General features: G+C 37.9%; 1 protein-coding gene across 9 annotated transcripts in view; it reads left to right on the forward strand.

Annotated features, from left to right (window-relative positions):
- NPAS3 (neuronal PAS domain protein 3) overlaps positions 1-20,783 on the forward strand; it is an 857,324-nt gene that overhangs the window by 253,825 nt on the left and 582,716 nt on the right. For 5 of the 9 annotated variants that reach the window (XM_058738778.1, XM_058738783.1, XM_058738779.1 and 2 more), the window contains 2 exons: positions 10,201-10,445; positions 10,557-10,607. In XM_058738778.1, the coding sequence (XP_058594761.1) occupies positions 10,201-10,445; positions 10,557-10,607 (296 nt within the window). The remainder of the gene's footprint in view (positions 1-10,200; positions 10,446-10,556; positions 10,608-20,783) is intronic. The other 4 variants (XM_058738780.1, XM_058738782.1, XM_058738781.1 and 1 more) reach the window with 1 other exon arrangement.

The raw sequence follows: 20,783 nt of genomic DNA on the forward strand, positions 1-20,783 counted from the left end.
AATTAGGTAAAACTTTATCAGCGACCTAATTGTCATATAAATGATAGGAAGAGGGAGAATCCTGAGGACTTTATTCCTATAGAAGCGGTGTAATACGGTGGTGAGAGGAACATACTTGAGTCATGTTGCTGAGGTTCAAATTCCAGCTGCAACCCTCACTGGCTTTGGGCAAGTTACTTTCCTTCTCAGTGCTTTGATCTTTTATTTGTGAGGTGGAGGCAGTAAATCTTCCAGGGTGGCCTGCTGTCCTGGTTTGCCCAGCATTGTCCTGCTGTAGCACCAAAAGTCCAAGATCTTTGGACAGCCATCCCTAAGACAAAAATTCTCCTGGTTTTGGTGGGGGTGGGGGAGGGTGTGGCAAGTTTGAGAGAAAGTAAAAAACCCATACGGTGGCCCCCCAAAGAGGGGCTGAAAGCAGCCCTGTTTTTAGCTTCAAAAGTGTCCAAAGATTTTCTGTCTTCCACAGTTGCTGTTAACCATTTTTCCCTTGTTGCTGATACTGGCAACCATGAGTTAAATGAGATAATATTTCAAACGTTTAGATTGTGATTGAAATAGAGTAAGCATTCAAAGAAGTCCACTTTTATTATTACGTTAAATACTGTGCTGTTCTTTGGTGGTACTGAATAATCTTAAAAAGAAGAAACGTCATGTGTACTTTCCTGCTATTGATACAATGAAAATCAGTACTAGTTCCTTGGAGTGGTAGCAATTCCAGCAATTGCCCTTTCCATGGTCAGTAAAATGTCCTGCTGTCACAGGGTGCCCGCCGTTCCCTCCCACTTTGCCTTTCAGCAGAGATGCTCTGACCCTTTCAAATATTGAGCAGTACGCTCTCCTCTCAATGTGTGCTCACGACTCCTGTTACTGTTAATGGAAGTTACACATGTGTGCTCACCAGGATGAGAAAGCCTTTATCCCATGTTGGGCAAAGACCCGTGATGCCGAATCTCTTTCTAAACTTCAGACCTGAAGGGAACAGTGCAGGGAATTGCTGCTTTCTCACTATATTAGCTTCTTCAATTTCCTTTTAATTGGAGCCTGCAATCCAGATTCTTGTAACTTCAGGAGGATGAACAATACAAATTAAGATCTGGATGCTTTCCAGGAAGGGCTCAGCTCAAAGAACACTTTTTTTTTCTTTTTAGCACAGTTGTGGCTATTCACAAATCGCATGCAGTTGCCTAATGAGTCCATATTTGCTTCTGAGGTTTCACATTTGCAAACTACACTGCTGAGAAAGTAAGTGAAGTGTTCACCCACCTCTGGTGTGAGCTGACCGATTTAATGTACAGGACAGATAAATACTAGAATAGTCAAAATTCTAAACCGGCAGCACAGAGCCTTCAAATACGATATCTTACCCTTGTTCAGGACATTCATTTCTCCCCAAGAATTCTTTTTAATGTATAAGACTTCAATTTATGTTTAAGAACTAGTAAACTATAGCAGTTTGACAGCCATTCACACTTAATTCTGTGCATTAAACCAACAGCATTCTTTTCCACAAACATCCATTGTTAGGACAATGCTCTCAGACAGAATTTATGAGAAATGGAATTATGTTACCAAGGAGATAGCATTTACTATAATGAAGAGTAGATCCTAGAAAATGGCCCCTTTTACAGCAGCTCAGAGCAGAGCCACAAAAGCAATTGATTGGTCTTGGCATTTAGTCTTATATCAGCTGTGTCATCCATAGCTTCAGGAGTGAGAACACTAATCTAAAGTGACATTTCTGTTCTGGCGGGCTTTTCTGCCCTGATGAAAGCAATTACTTCATTCCTAAATGATAATTTGCAGGAGTTTCAACCACTTTAATTGATAATTTTTTTTTGTTCTGAGTTCAATTGTGAAGTGATTAGCTGATTTGGTAAATAGAAATTTAAGGTGTGAAATATACAAGTTGCTCCAAGGTAAAGTGCTCTTTATTGGGTGGAGAGAAATTACTTGATAAAGCTGCGGTTTTTCCATTATTATGGAACTGCCAGTTGTACAGCTTAAAGTTCTGGGGGAAAATGAAGAACAAAACACTTTGATTCATGAGGTTTTTGGCAGACACCAAAGCATACAATGAATAGTTTGGTCTTGCTGTGGTTCATTCAAGGATTATTTGAATCAAGGTGAACATTGGTTGAAAAGGATTGTGCAGACCTCTCAGCTTTCTTTATTGCTATTCTAATGACTCATTCTGGAATTAAATCCTCTTATTTAAAGTGTTAAGAATAAAAACGCTCATTGGCTAAAACCAATTAATTTAATTATTAAGTTCAAACATACACAAGGCATTTTCTGAAGATGAGGGAAGGCATTCAGTTGAATGGCTCTAATTACTCTTTTGATCTATTTTATTACAAGTCAAAAATAGGTCATGATTATTCAATGAGAATATATCTTAGTGAAAAATTTTAAGGATGCATCTTAACTTTGATACTTTATCAAATGTTAGCAGTTGCCGATGTTTTTTGACACCTTTTTAAAGCAGTCAATTTCATATTTCTTACATGGGGAAAAATAATGGTCATTTCACATGTTAAATGAGAAAAATAAAGCAAGAATGAAGGTCAAACTGATTTAGCACATCAAACAGTCTTTGTCAGCCAAGCTTAATATATCCTGAGTTTGTGGAACAAATGAAATTTTGCTGCTATGTTACACTTTGCTTCCAAACAACCATTACAACTGGTTTTATATATTGTGTGAGCATCAGACCATCAAACAGTGCATCTTTACTGACGTGTTGCTGCAGCAATGATCTACAGCAGCAATCTGCCATTTATATAAGGGCAAAATGTGCATCTATATTTAGTTGTGAAATTGGCCTATTATACTCTTGATGTTTACAGAGGCTAACATAAATTAATGATGACAGCTATGAGCAGTGCATTAGTTAAGCAGCAGAGTTCTTACCTTGAACTTGAAGGTTCCAGTTTTAACTTCCAGCATGCACTATACTGTTTTCTTCACACGTTAAAGGAAGGTTTTTGAAATTGTTACCTTTTCTTGGAGAACATTAAAAGACTCCAATTTGTGAGCTATGCAGTGCATAATCCTACTAGATAATAGTTGTTTATGCATTTCTCAATTATATTGCCTTGTAAGAAAGCCAATATTTACAATGATGTGGAAAAATACTGAAAGATTTTTTTTTTTTCTTTGCAGTAGGTTGATTTGATTGACTTTGAACTCTATGTGATGCCAATGTGTGTTGGGCTGTTTTATTGAAAGTGGTGAAAGAAGGGCAAGCAGTGTTTATAGAATCTTTACTTTTTCCCTGGGAATCCTCCTCATTCTGCTCCTGTCAGGCCAGGAGTAGGTATTGGAGTCACTATAGATTTCACTGTTAACTATGACCAGAGATCTGACAAGTATGCAGGTGTTCAAAGGTTCATGAGTTAAAATGCTGAAACCTTTGATGAATTTTTGATGGCTGCATTTTTAATACAGGTTGACCTTCTTCTTTTGAGGCTGCATGCCAGATTAATTGATAAATAGTAGAAGTCTGGAGTGCTGGGTTCTCCTAAGCAAAACAAGTAGGAAAATCCATAAAAACCTGCCTTTCTGCCTTCTTAGAAGTACTTTTTAAAAAGGCAAAATTTAAAGTGGTTCTAACTCTATCCTTTCGCCTCCTGTTCGAAGACCAAAATCTGCTGTGTTGTTTTATAGAGACTGGTCATTGTATTCAAAAAGCTTACATGAAGGTGTTAAAATTGAAGCCTAGAGAAGATTTTCATGTAGAGATCATGTGAATCTATTGATAATGTTCATATCAGGAACTGTTCCACAAATACAATTATAAATTATATAAAAAGAAATGATAAAAATCTGGCTATGAAGAATAGGAGAGGAAGAAACATTTGATTAAGTTGACTTACTTTTGTTGTTCCTCTGTGACAATTATTATTTTTGCTCCTTGTTATCCTCTGTAGATCTCCAGCTATATTATTTCCATAATCATCATAACTATTTCTGTGAAGTAGGAAATCAAAGTAATCAATTTTGCAAAGCTAAATTTGATAAGCCACAAAGGATAACTTACCTCTTTTAATTTAATGAGTCATCAAGTCCAAAGTTATCTGTTTTTTTTTTTTTTTCCGCCATGGACAAGTGGCCCAATAAATAATTGACATCTTTATCCAGTTCCGTGGCAGCTTTAGAGAGATTGCAAATACTGAGTCAATTTCATAATACTGGCTTTGTTATAGTGGCAGTGCCTGTTCTTTAACTTTTTACTTTTTTTTTTTTTTTCAGTTGTTACCTTTTGCTTGTTTTGTCTCCAGCAGAATTTGGTGATGTGGCCTTGCCCCCAGTATGGAAGCTAAAGCAGCAAATGCTGCTGGCACTTTGACATTTCTCCCCACTCACCCAGGCAATCTGGGTGAGCTCTCCATGGTCCTGGATTTGGGGTTTTGTTTGACATCAAGGAGAGCTTTCTAGATTTGTGAGATTTTGAAAGCTATTTTGAAAGATCGCCTTTCTCCAAGAGTACTCATAAAATTGTTTTGACTAATAAGGATCATTGAAATTTTGAAGTTTTTTTTTACTGAAGTTCTCAGAATTCTCCTGAGTAATTCATTCTCTTAACTGTTTGGATATTCTTTTTTTTTTTTTTTTTATATACAAGCATAGTTGCTTGTCTTGCAATTGAATGCCATTTTTTCTAGTTTAGTGAACTAAAAAAATGCTCACTTAATTCTTCTAGTAAAAAAATCATTGATTTGTGAACCTTGAATCATTCATCAATGAAATACATATTTTACTTGAAAACTTATTAAATAAACCTGTGGTATACAGCCGATAGACTAAGGTATAAGGAAGACTATAGTGAAAAAGCAATATCTTTGCAATAAAGGAGTTATATTTTGCTTTAAGTATACAATGTGATATGTCATAACCAGTGAGTAGAAATCATACTGATGACACAGTGTGTACATTGTAAATGAGTGTTGTGGACCTCAAAGCATAGAACAATCAGTGTGAAGCAAGTTTAGGTTTTATTTTAATATATCTTATATAGTAATACTGTGTGTCAGGTACCGCTTAAGTATTTTACAATAATTAACCCATTTAGTTTAATTTCAACAAGAACCTTATGAAGCATATAGTACTATCACCCCATTTCACAGATGAAAGAAACTGAGGCAGAAGATTAAGTAAATTGCTCAAGTTTACATAATCAGTTAAGTTATAGAACTGAGATTTAAATACAGGTACTCGGGTTCCATAATCCATGCATTTAAATTTAACCTCTACTTTTTCCTAGTGTGGAAGACATGCTGAGAGAGGCATCAAACAGAGCTTAAAGTGATAATCATGATCTGAGAAAACATGAAAGGAGTTTAATAGGCAGTTTTAGGGTTGTCATCAAGGAAAAGTTAGGCCTTTGGTTTTATTCCCATTGGTTTGATGTCTACAGTCACTACATGGGAAATTACTAAGTGAAGGTCCTAAGTGACAATAGAGAATGGAGTTCGAGAGGAGAAATGAAAAAAGCCAACAGTTTAGAATTAGAGACACTGTAAGATGTATAAAGGAAGCCTGGTCAAATAAACTTATAAAGAATTATGGAGAGAGAAATACTATAGTAATCAGATGGGGCACTAGGATTCAAACAGTTGGGTTTTTTTCCTCTAGATAAGTTTTATGATTAAAAAAAAGTTTCATGATTATTATGCTAATAGTTGTTACTTAGATACTGTTTACCACATGACAGGCATTTTGTACTTTACATATATTGGCTCAATTACTCTCATGAATATTATGAAGTAGATAAAATTATCACATCCATTTTCCACAGGAGGAAACTGAGGCCTAAGGAGGTTGAGACACCTAGTGAAGGTTGCTGACATGGTAGTTGTAAGTTGGTGCCAATACCCACAGCTTGGCAGCAGAACCCGCACTCCCAATCTCTGTGGTTTCCAAGAAAGTTTTCAGATGGGTTGACTATACTGTCAGCATTCCTAATCTTTGCAACTTCTTAAAATTTTTCTTTGTTGTAAAACTCTCAAGTGCTCTCTGCCCCATTTAGACTTCATAAACTATCTTAATTTGTAAAATCTAGAATTATCTAAGAGGTTCACTGATTCATAGTTTCCATGGTAGTAAATGGTAAACTATTGTATCAGCCACTGCACTGGTCCAGGAGATTTGTTGGCCATCCTCATGTTGTAAAATAATAACATTTAGGCTCAGATTTGTTACTGAAAATCACAATGCTTGTGAATGGCTAGGATGGGTCTTATAATTCCTTCATCAGGACTTTTGCCAGAAAACTTGCCAGGGAACTTAAAATATATGAGAGGATTAAAAAAATTACATTCAATAAGCATTTTCCTCTAAATCTTCATTACTAGTAATTTTTTGATGGCTTGTTACCTATGGTTAAAGGTATATCTTCAGAAACATGGAAAATTTTTTGCGAAGCATTAAGCAGAAACATGCATTATGCCAACAGTGTTGTTTAGGAAAGTTAATTATGGTAACATCAATGACAATAAGAGTGGAGAGTCTAACTTTACAAATTTTATAAGAGGAAATTCTAGATACTAGAGTATTATCCTTTTGGTTGGGTGAAGAAGCCCTTTGGAGAATCTGAAAATCATTTACTATCTTCCCCCAAATATATACACAGTTTGCAAAGGACTTCTAGATTTACTTATAAATAAATAAATAAATAAATAAATAAGTAAATAAATAAATTAAAACACATGTGTGTATATATATATATCTTCTGAAATTGCTGATTTTGTTGTTTGGTTGTTGGTAATTATTGGTGAGGATGATAAGATTGTCATCAAAGAGAACTGAAATTTTGATTTGCTGAGGATCAAGGAAGAGTCTCCTTTTCCAAAGTTACCCAAAGACTAGGTGGAAGAACGTCAGAGCAGTGGGAAGTTTGGGAGTCATTTCTTGTTGATCTGAAGTTTAATCATTTTTTATATGGCACAGATCAGGATCATAATGTTATATTCGTGATTTCCTGTCTTTCTTTGGTATTGTAGAAATACAACCATAATTTTTGGTTTAGAACAGAATGTGCAAACACATAGTTTATTTTACGTTTTAATGTAGTCTTTAATTCTATTTGAGAATTGCTTACAACTAAACTGTACTTCCCAAAAGCAGGCATAAGATTAATCTACAGTCTGAGTCATTGTCTACACATCTTTAGCTTAATCTATTCTATCAACATCTCTATGACCTTTGTAATCCTTTGACTGCATTTTATTGCTGTTGCCCTTAAAGCCAATTACTACTTATAGATACAGTGCTGTCGTTCTGAAAGACTTCTGAAATGTGAGGTCTGTATAATGAAAAACCCTTGTTATTAAGGTATGGCCAGGACAGTTACTCGAGTAGGGTAACACAGAGTGTTTGAGTTAAAAAAAAAAATTAAAAAAACACACAAAAAAACACAAAAAAATGTGTAGGGGAGGAGAGGAGAAAAACAAGAAGGTGGGTCAGGAACACATGAAGTAAGTTCGGCCCAGTGGTATTTTAGATAAATCAAATGTCAGAGGACAGTGTTTGGGCATAGCTTCTGAAGGCATTAATGTCTATGTATCCACTCCTTTCTGGAGTGGAAATAAGAAGCCATTTGTCTTCTACCTTTGGAGTCCATTGAGTTGTTCCCTGTGATCTTGGTTTTTTCTTACCACCTACCCCCATAGAATTAGATTTTTTCCTTAAACTATTGCTAAGCCTATGCAATAATAGCAATTTCAGGATAATGGCCTCATGTTCTACTTGTTTCAGTCAAACAAAGAAATTCCTGGTATGAAAATTAGTCATGTTAATGAGATAACAGATGAGCCTATTTGTGATGCTTTGAGTGACATGTATAAAGGGAAAGTAACATAGAACATCCATATAAAAGTGCCTTTCAAAATTGGGCTCCCAAATTCTTATCCAAATGTAAACTGCGTCCCTCCTCATTTACTGACCAAATGACAGGTTTTATTAGGCTTGCATTATTTTTTAAAACTTTAATTGGTTAACATAAAATTAAAACATAACATAAAATTGGAAATGCCATATAAAAATTGAGATTTTGTTCTCTAGAAACAACAATACTGGGAATCTGACGACAGCAGGTGCGCCCTCCTCCAGAGCAGCAGTCCACTGAGACTGTGTGTGCCTGCGCTGTTGTCCTCTCCTGCCCCACAGTTGTCATCAGGCCTCTTCACTCATTGACATTCTCTGCCTTAACCCCAGGGGCCCTTCAGTTTACAACCTCTGCTCTAGTGCTCCATCATAGTCACTTACTGAACAACAACAATTGTAAGTTGAGCCCACCTTCTGGAGTACTATTTGATTACAAGAACACAAAAAGAGAAAAGCGCTGAACTTGAACCACTGCACTTTACAAGAGGTAGAGAAGACATCTCAAAAGACCTAGTTCTTTGGGCACAGCTGACCTAAGTGGTGTTAGATAGATTGCTTTTATTACATAAAGGGAGGGGCATGAATGGTTCTTTTGCCCTAAGATGTTAACCCAGATCCTGGGTATACTTACACTTTATCAGATTGTAAGGCATCTCTCACTTTATTTACACAATTTTCAACAAGCCAAAATTGCCAATTTATAAAAATCATGTAAAGGCCAGCCACGATTTGGGGAAACAAGTGGCATGCCATGCTTTTCCCTTGTGAATTAGCAATGTTTCTCCCGGAGGTTATCACCTGAGACATTAAGGGACAAAGGTTTTCATCTGAGACTGCTGTGACTCTGAAAACGGTAATGTTAACTTGTCTAGTTGTGAGAAATAGGTTGGTTAGCTAATGTAGAATATTTTATTAAGAGTGAAACTGGTGGGGTTGTTGGCTTAGTGAGTATTTGATCAGGGTGTGATGGCATTACTTAAATTATGTAGATACTCAATAAGATATTCAGAGTGTCTGCAGTGAGTAAAGTGTTTCTACCACGAACACCATCAGGTACGCTATAATGTAATATGAAATGTTCTTGTCCATATTATACTAATGGATATCGGAGCTACACTGCTGAACTCATTTTGATCGATTGCTCTGGTCTTGCTTCCTTGCTTGTTTCTCTCTTTCTGGTTATTTTATAATGGGAAACCAGAAAGCTAGGTTCAAAGATTTAAAATGCCTTTGGAATTCAATGAAATGGATACTTACAAATGATTTTAATAGTACCTTGATACTGTAAATATTGCCCAATTACTTATCATCAGGGTCTTATTTTGATTTTATTTCTTGTCAGACACAAAACAGAGCCATTCAGAACAGGTGGAATTCTGTCAGATGCTCAAACACAACTTCAGTTGTGCCAGATTCTGCCCTCAGCAATGTGAGCAAACTTCAAACAGAAATGCACATGAATAGTTAAAGGAAAATGCTGGATCCCACCTGTTGCCTTTTCTGTGAAGTAATATGTCTATAATGTTTATAAATTTTAATAACCCATACAGGGCTTTATCTTTCAACATTAAATTTATATTATCTTAAAGTTTGACTTCTCCAGGCGATGCATTTTATTCTCTAGTATCTTAGAGAATCTATCCATCTACTAATGTGCAGTCATTCATAAAGAATTAAAGTTTTCTCTTATCAACCAATTATCAACATATTTATAAGTATATTGAAATCTTCATTTTCAGTGTGATGTTTATCTGACTTAAGATCATGATCCTTATTGAGGGCTAGAGGCACATAAACACACTTCATAGAATCAACAAATAAAATGTTGATGTTTACCCTTTGTTCCCCATGATGATAATTGAAGTAAAGGTGCTTTTGGTGCGTTAAAATCTCACAGTGATAACAATTAAATGAACAAAATCATTAGCCTGAGAATAAATATATGAATACTAGCCTCATCTTTTCTGCTGCTTATAGCTGATAACACCAAGTATTACCTGTAAATCTTATGTCTTAGAAACAAAGAATGTATCTCAATGCATGGCCAATTAAAGGGAAAAACCTAACAAGCAAGCTATTGTTATTACTGCCTGCAAGTTTATTTGTTGTTATTACCGCATGTAAGTTTAAATCCAGAGGTAGAATTTTTGGTTTTAGTGAACGTTGTCTAGAAATCATTTTATTATGGCCCTTGGATTTGAAAGAAGATTTTGGTAGATTTTTGCTGGGGAAAGAAGGAAATGAAAAGGAAACAATTTCTACCTGATGTCAGAACCACACGTTTTAAATGACACTTTTTCACTCCTTTGATTTCAGTTTACAAGCATTGAGAAAGGAGAAATCCCGAGATGCTGCTCGCTCCCGCCGGGGAAAAGAAAATTTTGAGTTCTATGAATTGGCCAAGTTGTTGCCTCTTCCTGCAGCCATCACTAGCCAGCTTGACAAGGCATCCATCATTCGACTTACAATTAGCTATCTGAAAATGAGGGACTTTGCTAACCAAGGGGACCCTCCGTGGAACTTGCGAATGGAAGGCCCTCCACCTAACACATCAGTAAAAGGTAAGTTTTAAGCCCCTGTTTGTTCTGGAATATGGTGGTCGATAGGTGTCTCTAAGATGAAATGTTTACCATCATCCTTTCTTCTTTTCCTGCATATCAAATCCTTTAAAGGGATACAAATGTGGAAATCTGAACTCTGCATGAGAAAGACACCATGTGAAGGTGAAATAAACCTCTTCTATTTCTTTTTTATTTTCAAAACGTCTGTCAGCCTAAATATTCTATCACTTGATGCAAGGCTTCAGAGAAAGGAGAATGAAATGACTTACATTAAAATGCTTCTTGGGTTCAATTTGCGTTATGCTAATTTATGCAAATTATTACTGATGGGTGGAGTACAAGAATATTTGTTAAAGGGTGGAACTAATATCTTCTGTCTTTAGTAACCAAAGAAAGGAAGGAAGCTGAGCCCAACTGTAGTAGGCATTTTGAGTAATGACTTTATTGACTAATAAAACAAATAATTCATGTTAATGTTTCAAGTTGCCATACATAATGCCCAAGATTTGTAAATCTAAACCTATGTTTGTCCTCCCGATCCTTGGTGCAGTCACTCTTAAAACTCACTAATGAAAGATTTTAGGCCTTCTTCATTCTGATATGCAAGAGAGGTATTTCTTACGTGTTAGTGAAATTTCTAGTAATTTATAGCATGTTTAGCATGTGAATATGCATGCGTATCTTTATTGATGTATATGTGATATTGGCCATTGATTCTCTGTCTTAAACGATGTGTTATTCAAGGCTTAGGACTCAAGGGATCTGCTAGTTTCTTGTGCTCTAACCTTGTCTCTAGACCCTTGGTGGGCATAAGCTGGATAATTGGGAAAATTGTGGGCAACTCTGGGAGAGGAATTAGGTTCTTTTGTTAAGTGATGACACCTTGACAGTGACCTTTGAAGTCCCTGTGCTCATGGCTTTTGTAGGAATTTTGTAGGAATTGAAAGGGTTCTACTGGGGAGCCCTGACCTCTTAGAGGATACAGAGGATACAGATTAAAATGAAGGATCCAAAGCAATGACTATTTACAATTGTGTGCTTAGAAGTGTCATCATATGTGTATCCATGCATGTGTAAATCTGGTTATATCTCTGCCATTGGTACTTGCAATGTTTCTTACGCTTACGAGAGAAGGAAAATCATAATTTAAATTCTAGGTGCTATTTTCCTCTAGAGCAGGGCAAATATTTTCTGTAATGACTATATAGGAAATATACAGGCTTAGGCTTTGAGGGGCTCTGAACTGTGCCACAGTAGCACGAACTCAGCCATAGACAATGTGTAAACAGCAGGGTGTGGCTGTGCTCTAATAAAACCATGCGTAACAAAATAGGCAGCTGCCCCCAGATTTGGCCCACAAGCCATAGTTCACAGATTATCTCTCTAGAGTGTAAGAATGGCATTCAGAAGCTGAGAACATAGAACAGAGTTAGCTGTCAAGGGCTGGATGTCAGTGTAACATAGCACAGTATGGACAAACTAAGGCACATTCATGCTGTCCCTTTTCAGCCCTTCTCCTCTGAAAAATGTAGATGTCAACTTGGTAATATATCAATCTGTGTTCCAGATGCTAAAGTTGTGGCAAATTTTCCCAAGCTGAAGATGTGAATGTAATCTTAGTAAATATACTGTATCCATAAGAGTTTATTCATTAGACTGCCTTCATGTTTATTCCAAATCATACAAGATGAAAGGGTAGGTGCAACAGGGTAGAAGTCACGGAATGTACAAAATACGTCCTTATTCTTCGCTTTGAAATGGACTGATTAAGGGACTGAACTTGTATGAGGTTGTTTAGCACAGTTATCTTTTTATTACCACTTATTTATTTATTTTGAAAGAGAACTAGAGAGCTACTGAGTGGGAGAAGCAGGGGGAGGGAGGGAAGGGGAGGAGAGAGAGAGAGAGAGAGAGAGAGAGAGAGAGAGAGAGAGAGAGAGAGAGAGAATCGCAAGCAGGCTTCACACTGCTGGCGCAGAGCCCAATGTCAAGCTCGAACTCAGGAGCTGTGAGATCATAACCTGAGCTGAAATGAAGAGTTGGTTACTTAACCAACTGAGCCATCCAGGCACACCTCCATTTTTCTCTTTTTTAAAGGAGCTGGCAGTTTATAGGCTGCCTTGGTAGTGGTGGTTACCAAAGTAAAAAGTGGTTCCATGGTTTGTCCATTATTCTGCAATGTGATAACCTTGCTTACTTTTATTTTATTTTATTTTTTTAAATTTTAATGTTTATTTTTGAGACAGAGAGAGAGAGAGAGAGAGACCAAGCTCAAGTGGGGGAGGGGCAGAGAGAGAGGGAGGCACAGAATCTGAAGCAGACTCCAGGCTCCACGGTGTCAGCACAGAACTCCATATGGGGCACAAACTCACGGACCACGAGATCATGACCTGAGCGGAAGTTGGAGCCTAACTGACTGAGCCACCCAGGCACCCTCCCCTTGCTTACTTTTGGAATCATGACCTTGTAGAGATGCAAAATTACAGCTCATGTAAAACCATGCCCTCATATGTAGACCGGGGAAATGTTACAGAAACAGTTTACAGTTAAGTATTAGCAGATCTTAAGCTAGATTCCATTGTTTCACCTTTCTGTCTAGAGCTCTATCACATCATATCGTTTCTAGAAATTTTATTTGATTTGCATCCCCTTTATCAAGCATGCCAGGTGAGAATTCTCTCAGCTTCTGACTGTGACTGATCATTCATTTTTACTTTATGGACTTCAGTCAGTCAAACTCTAAACTACTCATGATCAAGATGGATAAAAAACAATAAAATATGGTCTGTGCTCTCATGGGCATTTCAGTCTATGAAAGGACATACTGATGTCAAGGAGAAAAATGGGGAGGTTAGGGTGGATATTTAAGAGTCTGGAAGGAGATAAGAGATTTTATTATTTTGAGAATTCCATCCAGATAATGGCAGAACATCCAATTCGGTACATGTGTACTCCCACTATCAGTAAACTGATGATAGTGAAGGTGTGAAGCATAGTGACTCTATCCAGTTGACTCTGGCTCTCAAAAGTTGCTAGGAATGCAGTGGACACTTTCTGTGAATTGGTTCTGCTGTACAGTATGTGTATACTTTATTGCTCTACTCTCATTCTTTAATGCAAACCTGTTCCTCATTCTGATCAAACATTCATGAAACAACATCAAAAGAAATTCATTTTAATTTATTAAGGTCTTCTGTGTTGTGCCCTTGAAGAAGTTCATGTGGATAAACAAGCTTATATAAATAGCCTGCAGCATCATGTGAAGTGCAGTTCATAATCCAACAATAAAACGATAGACATTAGACTTTGTGCTTCTCCAAGCAGTCTCTTGAATAAACCTAAAGGCGTTTGGAAATTTATATGAAAAGTACTTACACGACGCAGGCAATGTTTTTTTTTTTTTTAATGTGATGAGTTGTTCACGTTAATAATTAAATTTCAAAGCTTAAATTTAAATTTGTCCCACACAACTATATAGAAATTTAATCATTTTAATTTACTGCTTCAGAAAGGTCCTTCACTCTGCCCTGTATTCATCACATCTTTTCTTAAATGTCTATAAAGGTTGATGAGTTTGTTTTGTGATGCCCATTCTGTATAGATTATTACAAGTTATGCTTGCAGAAAGAACACTCAGGTGACAGTGTGTAATATGTCCCGAGTCAATTACTTCATGGAAATGATATGTTAAGCAATTGGAAGGTAACAGATAGTCTTTTCCATGATTTTAGAAATATCTGTATTGTTATAATACAGATCAAATCTACAATGAACATTATGCATTATTCAAGAAATGACCAGGCATTCTCAGCAGTGTTTCAGCTAAATAACTGATGATTGTAACCTTTAAAGAAATCTCATTGTGGTGACTGTTGGTAAATCACCTCTCCATTCATAGTAATCTCTATTTAGAGGCTATCTAGAAACCATTACATATTTTATTAATCTTAAAAGCAATAGCTGGTGATTTGACATTTGCTAAAACTAGATAAATTTTCTGTCTTTTTAATATCACAGACTTCAGTCAATTTTCGGTGTGTGTCTGCTACAACTCTATTAATCCAGGAATATTTACCACTGTAAGCATAAGTCTTACTTCAATTTGAACACGGCAGCTTTTAAACAACAATTTGTGTATGTGTGTGACAGGCGACAATGCTCAAATATGTAAAATAGAAGACATTTTTAGCCTTCGGAAGGAAATGGTTGAAAAATACTGCAAGACAACTGGTGATTGAAATCGACTGAACACGTTACGGAAGAACTTTACTATTTTCATAGTAAATTTCATACTAAATTTCATATATTACTATTTCATAGTAATTTTCATATTTCATATTTTCTTCACTATTTTGGGCCCTTACTGTGAATTAAGTGGTGGATATTTCTGAGAGGAGAGGCCTGCGGGTACTTATTTAAGGAATACATGATCTATCCTTAGCCAAAGACCAGACTGTTACTTTTGCAATCACGTTTAAGGGTTCGGTTTGAAACAGCCATGTGTAGCCGCTGAGTCTGTGACATCCTTCAGAGTAACTCTGAACTACTACAATACTGGTTGTTCCCAAAACTTAGAACTCTTTTTCTAAAATGCTATCTGTTTCCATAGAAGGTAGAGAATCCAAGACTGAGTGATTGTTCTTCTTGGTCTAAGCAGCTCCCAAAGGTCTTCTAGTTCCTGTTCAGGCATTTTACTGTGTACGGACACGTGTACTTCGACCAACTGACATTCATACTCGGGGGCAAGTGTCCTATTCCTCATTATTGAAAAAAAATGTGAAATGCGATTTCTTAGAATCAGGGTATAGCATGTACATCAGCCTGTGGTGCTCTTTATTGTTACACAGGAAAATGGTAGTGCCCAGACTGAACCCTTAGGTTCTGAACAAAAGCTTCCAGTAGGGGTAGGAGAAGAGGAGACAAGATAGAGACTTGCTTCTTGTGTGGTTCCTATTCTCGCCTCCACCACCTTCAGTACACTGGGGGCCCATCTCCCTGCTTTAGTCTCGAGTTTCAGTCACCTCAGTCCAAAGGGGCCAACCAAAAGCTGAGCTGCCAGTGTTCACTCTTGTTTGTTTTGGTAGCAAGTGCCAGGTTTTACTAGTACATGGCAGTATGATGTGATATAATTGCCTTTTCTTAGGTATGCTTCTGGGAACTTTTTCATTACATACTGCTCTCCTTTCTAGTGGAGGGAATACTTCTGAAGGAAGTTCATTTAAGAACTAAGCTTTTACTGTATTTTCATCATCATAGGACAGGCATTGTTTATATCGCCATGCTTTCCTAGGATTCTCATCTCTGAAACTGGGCATGAAGGGCTTTCTGACAAATGAGGGCTTAGTGATGGCAGAGGAAGTCTCTGAGACTATAATTTTGTGCAGATTCCTATTTCTTTCAGGAGAAGCTTTGCTATCTGCGGAGGGGGACTCTGGTCCACCTTCAGAATGAAGCATGCAAAAGCACTGATGGTTTCTTCACGTGTGCCACTGTCAGAGTTCAGTCACCGTTACCTTCAGTGCACCTGGCACTGTTGGGCATCCAGAATTACCCTCCACTCCAAACACTGATTCCGCGGAAGCCTCTTTGTGAGAGTGATGACTGAGAATGTGTGCATACTCAGGCGTCCTAGTCCGTCATCGCCAGGGCAACAAGCAGTCCGAATGTCACAGTGGCACGCCACAAAGCTTTTATTCCTCTTGTTGCTGTGGTTCATTCTGGAGGTTGGCAGATTTAGGCTGAGCTTAGCCGGGTGGTTTACTTCGTGCCACAGCTCTGGCTGTGCTCAGGGTTCAGCTCTGGTCTGCCCCCTGTCAGGGGACAGCAGAGATTTGGGAGAGGTTCTTGTCATGGTGATGGCAAAGGTGTCAGAGGGATGAGCCAAAACATAACACCTCTTTTACAGAATGTTTTGGCGGACACCTCTGGAAATGTGGCTAAAAGAGTGTACGTGTACTTCTGCATCCCGCATCGGGATTCGGCGGTCTGCCCCTCTATATGCCGTCGTCATCTTTTTCCCCAGCAGTACCGAATACCTCAGACCATACGTTTGTGCCTTTGTACATCCTATCATCTAACCAGAATGCCCTTTTCCTTCTTGTCGTTTTACTGAACTCTTGTTCACCTTTGAAAACACAGCTCACCTGTCACTTTGTTAGGTAAATCTTCTCTCCTTCCCCAGAACAGTAGTCATTTGTTCCTAATAGGTTACTGTGACAGTCTTCTCTTGCTTTAGTATCCATTCATAATCCTTTTCTTATGATCCTTGTCTCTCTATGCAGACTGTGAGCTACTTGAGGGAGCAGTCTGGGGTTTTATACATGTCTTTATCTCCATTTACAGTACCCAGGAAAGTACGTATTTAACCGAGTTTTTATTTTTAAATTTTTGTTTATTTGTTTTTGAGAGAGGGAGAGAAATCACATAAGCAGGGGAGAGGCAGAGAGAGAGGGAGAGACAGAATCCCAAGCAGGCTCTGCCCTGGCAGCACAGAGCCCCATGTGGGGCTCTATCCCATGACAGTGAGAGCATGACCTGAGCTGAAATCCAGAGTTGGACACTGAACCAACTGAGCCACCCAGGTGCCACAACCATGTGTTTAAATTATATAGTACCAAGTCATATCTTGATATTGCTATTAGTGAGAAGAATAATGCTGATGGAAAATGTGGGTGGGTCTAAGTCATAAGCTAGGATGAAGAAAGAAAAGAGTGAAGAAAGAAAAAACTGAAAGGAAGAAAAATGGAGGGAGAATGATGGGAATAGCGTGAAACCAAGGGGGGAAATACAGTGGATAGAGTAGGAGCTAGGAGGTTGGTACCCCTTGCCTGGGATCAGCTGCCTTCCCCTGCCAACTTGTTTCTCTCGTGTAATGTACAAGCTGAGGAATTGACACTTAAAAACAATATTCTTAAGAAACCCATGTCTTGGGTATATAAATTCAAGTTCATTCGACCAGTATCTGAGTACTTTCTCTTGGTAAGTCCTCTGACTCCTTTGCTAGTAATGTGGGGGCATATAATAGAGAAGGTGTAAGGCAGAGTCCTGTCCTTGGAGGTATTTACCATTTATTGAGAAATAAATAAAACTAAATAAACCACGTGACCTGGGTTACAAAGGCCTCTCTAGACCTCAGTTTCTCATTTGAATTTCCTTTTTGTGAATTTTCTGGTTTGGATGATTACTGACTGTCTAATCCCAAACCCCAATTTCTGAGAAAGGATTTAGTAATTATTGTCTTTTTTTTTTTTTTTTTAATTTTTTTTTTCAACGTTTTTTATTTATTTTTGGACAGAGAGAGACAGAGCATGAACGGGGGAGGGGCAGAGAGAGAGGGAGACACAGAATCGGAAACAGGCTCCAGGCTCGGAGCCATCAGCCCAGAGCCTGACGCGGGGCTCGAACTCACGGACCGCGAGATCGTGACCTGGCTGAAGTCGGACGCTTAACCGACTGCGCCACCCAGGCGCCCCTAGTAATTATTGTCTTAAATTAGACTCTCCTGAGAGTCAGGTTTTTTTTGAAGCTGTTTATTAATAATTTCAAAAGCCACATGCTCTAACTCTTCGTGTTCTGCTAATATTTCTGTTTTCCTTCTCCCTCCATCCCTCTCTGTCTCTGTCTCTGTCTCTGTCTGTCTGTCTCTTTAAATTTACTTACTTTGAGAGAGAGAAAGAGAGTGCACACTTAAGCTGAGGAGGGGCAGAGAGAGGAGGAGAGAAAGAATGCCAAGCAGGCTCCATACTGTTAGCGCAGAGCCTGATGCAGGACTTGATGCATGGCTCGAACTCAAAAACTGTGAGAACATGACCTGAGCTGAAATCCAGAGTCAAACACTTAACCGACTGAGCCACCCAGGTGTCCCCTTCCTTCTCTTTTACTTTATTTTCCTTTACATGGAGGTATCATGTCTCCCTGGTGTCTTGGGTTCAAAAAGGTATGACATAGTTCCTTCTCTTAAAAGATTTTGTCTGTTGAGTATCAAGATTTGCATACATGCAATCATTATAAATAAAAAAGAGGACAATAGTGCAGCGCACAATGAAGTTTTAAATTAAATAAGCCAAGCGCCAAATATATGATATGGGTAAAATACAAATCTAAAACTTGATATATTTTTTATTTGCTTTTTACTCTTAACAGAATTGCAGGGGACATACTTAGATTCCATATCACATTCAGCTTATTTTAAGAAGTCTAGTGGTTCTTGGTAATGTGATATTTTACTCATGGCATCGCCTTATACTGCATTGTACTTAGTTATTTGGGATTTGGAAGTGTATGTGCCCTGTTTTTAGGGCTGGGCTTCCCTAACATGTTTTTGTTAGCCTATCACCTCTTGCAAAGCACAATATAAGTTTCAGTACTCTGCAGATACCAATATTTCATGGGTATAGCAAAGAAGGAGTCACCTCTGACTGCTTTATATGATTGAAATTGTACTGTGGCTTTAATTTTCAGAAACAGCTTTCTAGATACTGTGCATAACTCTTGGCTGTGCCTTAATAAACATGTGGTGACCTCCACCTGTAAAACTAATGTGGCTTTGAATACTGATTGACTGCCGCTTTTCGCATCCTTTCTGGGTCCATAATATGTCAGTGAATGTCAGAGGCTGGGCAGGAGAAGGCCAAAAGAATTTGGGGTTTAAAGATCATACAGATCATCTGTTTCAATCCTCCTACACTTGTGTTGAGAAAACTGATAGAGAACGTTAGTGATATAAACAAAGTCAGTAACAAACTTGGCGCTAGGATTTGGACCCCTGGAGTTCCAATTCAGTGCATCTTCTTCCATAATAAAGAGCGTATCTTTCTCAGTTCAGCACATGTTAGCAGCTGTCCTTCGATATCCTCTTTCCCCATTATACATGAACATATATGCACATATATGGCCCATGTGTTGAGACCAGCCTTTTTTAGATCAAATGCTATTACATTGCAATTCACAAAACATTTTGAGGCCATCCAAAGGCAAAGGTGTTATAGTTGAATGGAAACAAATCCTTAATAAGGCATTAAATGCTAAAATTAAGGGAGACTGTGTGAGGGTGTATTGGAACTCTCTGCACTCACTTTGCAGCTATTCTATAAATCTAAAATAGTTCCAAAATAAAAAGATTATTTTTTTAGAAATGCACCATAATTTACTCTAATGACAGAAATGTAAGAAAACCAAAACTCTACCCAAATGGAAACTTGTTCTCTCCCAGTTTCCTGCCTCTTCAACTGGTCACTGTTGAGTTCTCACAGGCTCACCCTTCTCCAGGGCTTCATTAATGGTTGTCTTGTTTAAGAAATGTGATTAACCGACAACTACAATATCAATCAGGATATGGAAGAAAGAAAATTGATTGAACCGTTTACACAGTTTGCTTAAAAAGTTTATAGATGACCGATTCCCATCAATAAGGAGTCACATGAGCAAGTTTTACGCTCTGGTTTTTCTCCCTCCTTTCTTCAGTGAAAGTTATCATGAGTGTTAACACTGTCTAGTCTTCACACTCTGCTCAACGATCGTCCAAAAGGGGAAGTTAGAAAGCCAAGACAAAAACTAGTTAACGGACTCTAGGACAGGGGTCAGCAAGCTTTTTCTGTGATGGACCAGATAGTAAATAATTTAGCCTCTATGGGCCATGAGGTCTCTGCTGCAGCTACTCCAGTCCACTGTTAGAGTGCAAGGGCAGCCACAGGCCGTCCGTAACCGACTGAGTACACCTGTATTTCAATAAAACTTTATTTGTGAATGCTGAATTCTAATTTTGGCATATCATGAAATCTTGAGTTTTTTTTTTTTTTAATTATTTAAAATGCTTTTCAGTTCTAAGTTTATGGGCTGTATAGAGACAGGTAGCAGGCTGGATCTGACCTGTATGCTGTAGTTTGCCAAGCCCTTTGAAGAGCTTTAGAACTGGAAGGGACCTAGGTACTTTTTGTAGAACCCATGGTGGTAAGCAGCGTAATGCTGATTGTAAAGGGATGAAACTTGGATTTGTTTGAAAAGTGTATTGATGACAATGAATGCTGGTAACATGCTTTATGAAACATTTTTGGATTTGTTTTTGTCATCTTCAGAGCTAATATGTGAGCGTATAATCTTCTTCCTACGATAGCCAGCATAACTGAATTGTATGCCAGCCAATGGTGTAATAGTTAACAGTTTTCTGGGTTTCCGTGCATGTATATTGTTTTGTGTTAGTGTGCATTGCTGAAAAACTAAGTGTAAAGTCATGCTAAGTCATTGGCTTAGCCTGGCTTTTTGTTTTGCTCGCTTTTTCAGTTTAATGTAGTAAATGATCCAAACTGGGGCTATGCAGAGTCTCCTATAGATGAAGGATCT

Source organism: Neofelis nebulosa, chromosome 7 (assembly GCF_028018385.1).
Source record: "Neofelis nebulosa isolate mNeoNeb1 chromosome 7, mNeoNeb1.pri, whole genome shotgun sequence".
NCBI lineage: Eukaryota > Metazoa > Chordata > Mammalia > Carnivora > Felidae > Neofelis > Neofelis nebulosa.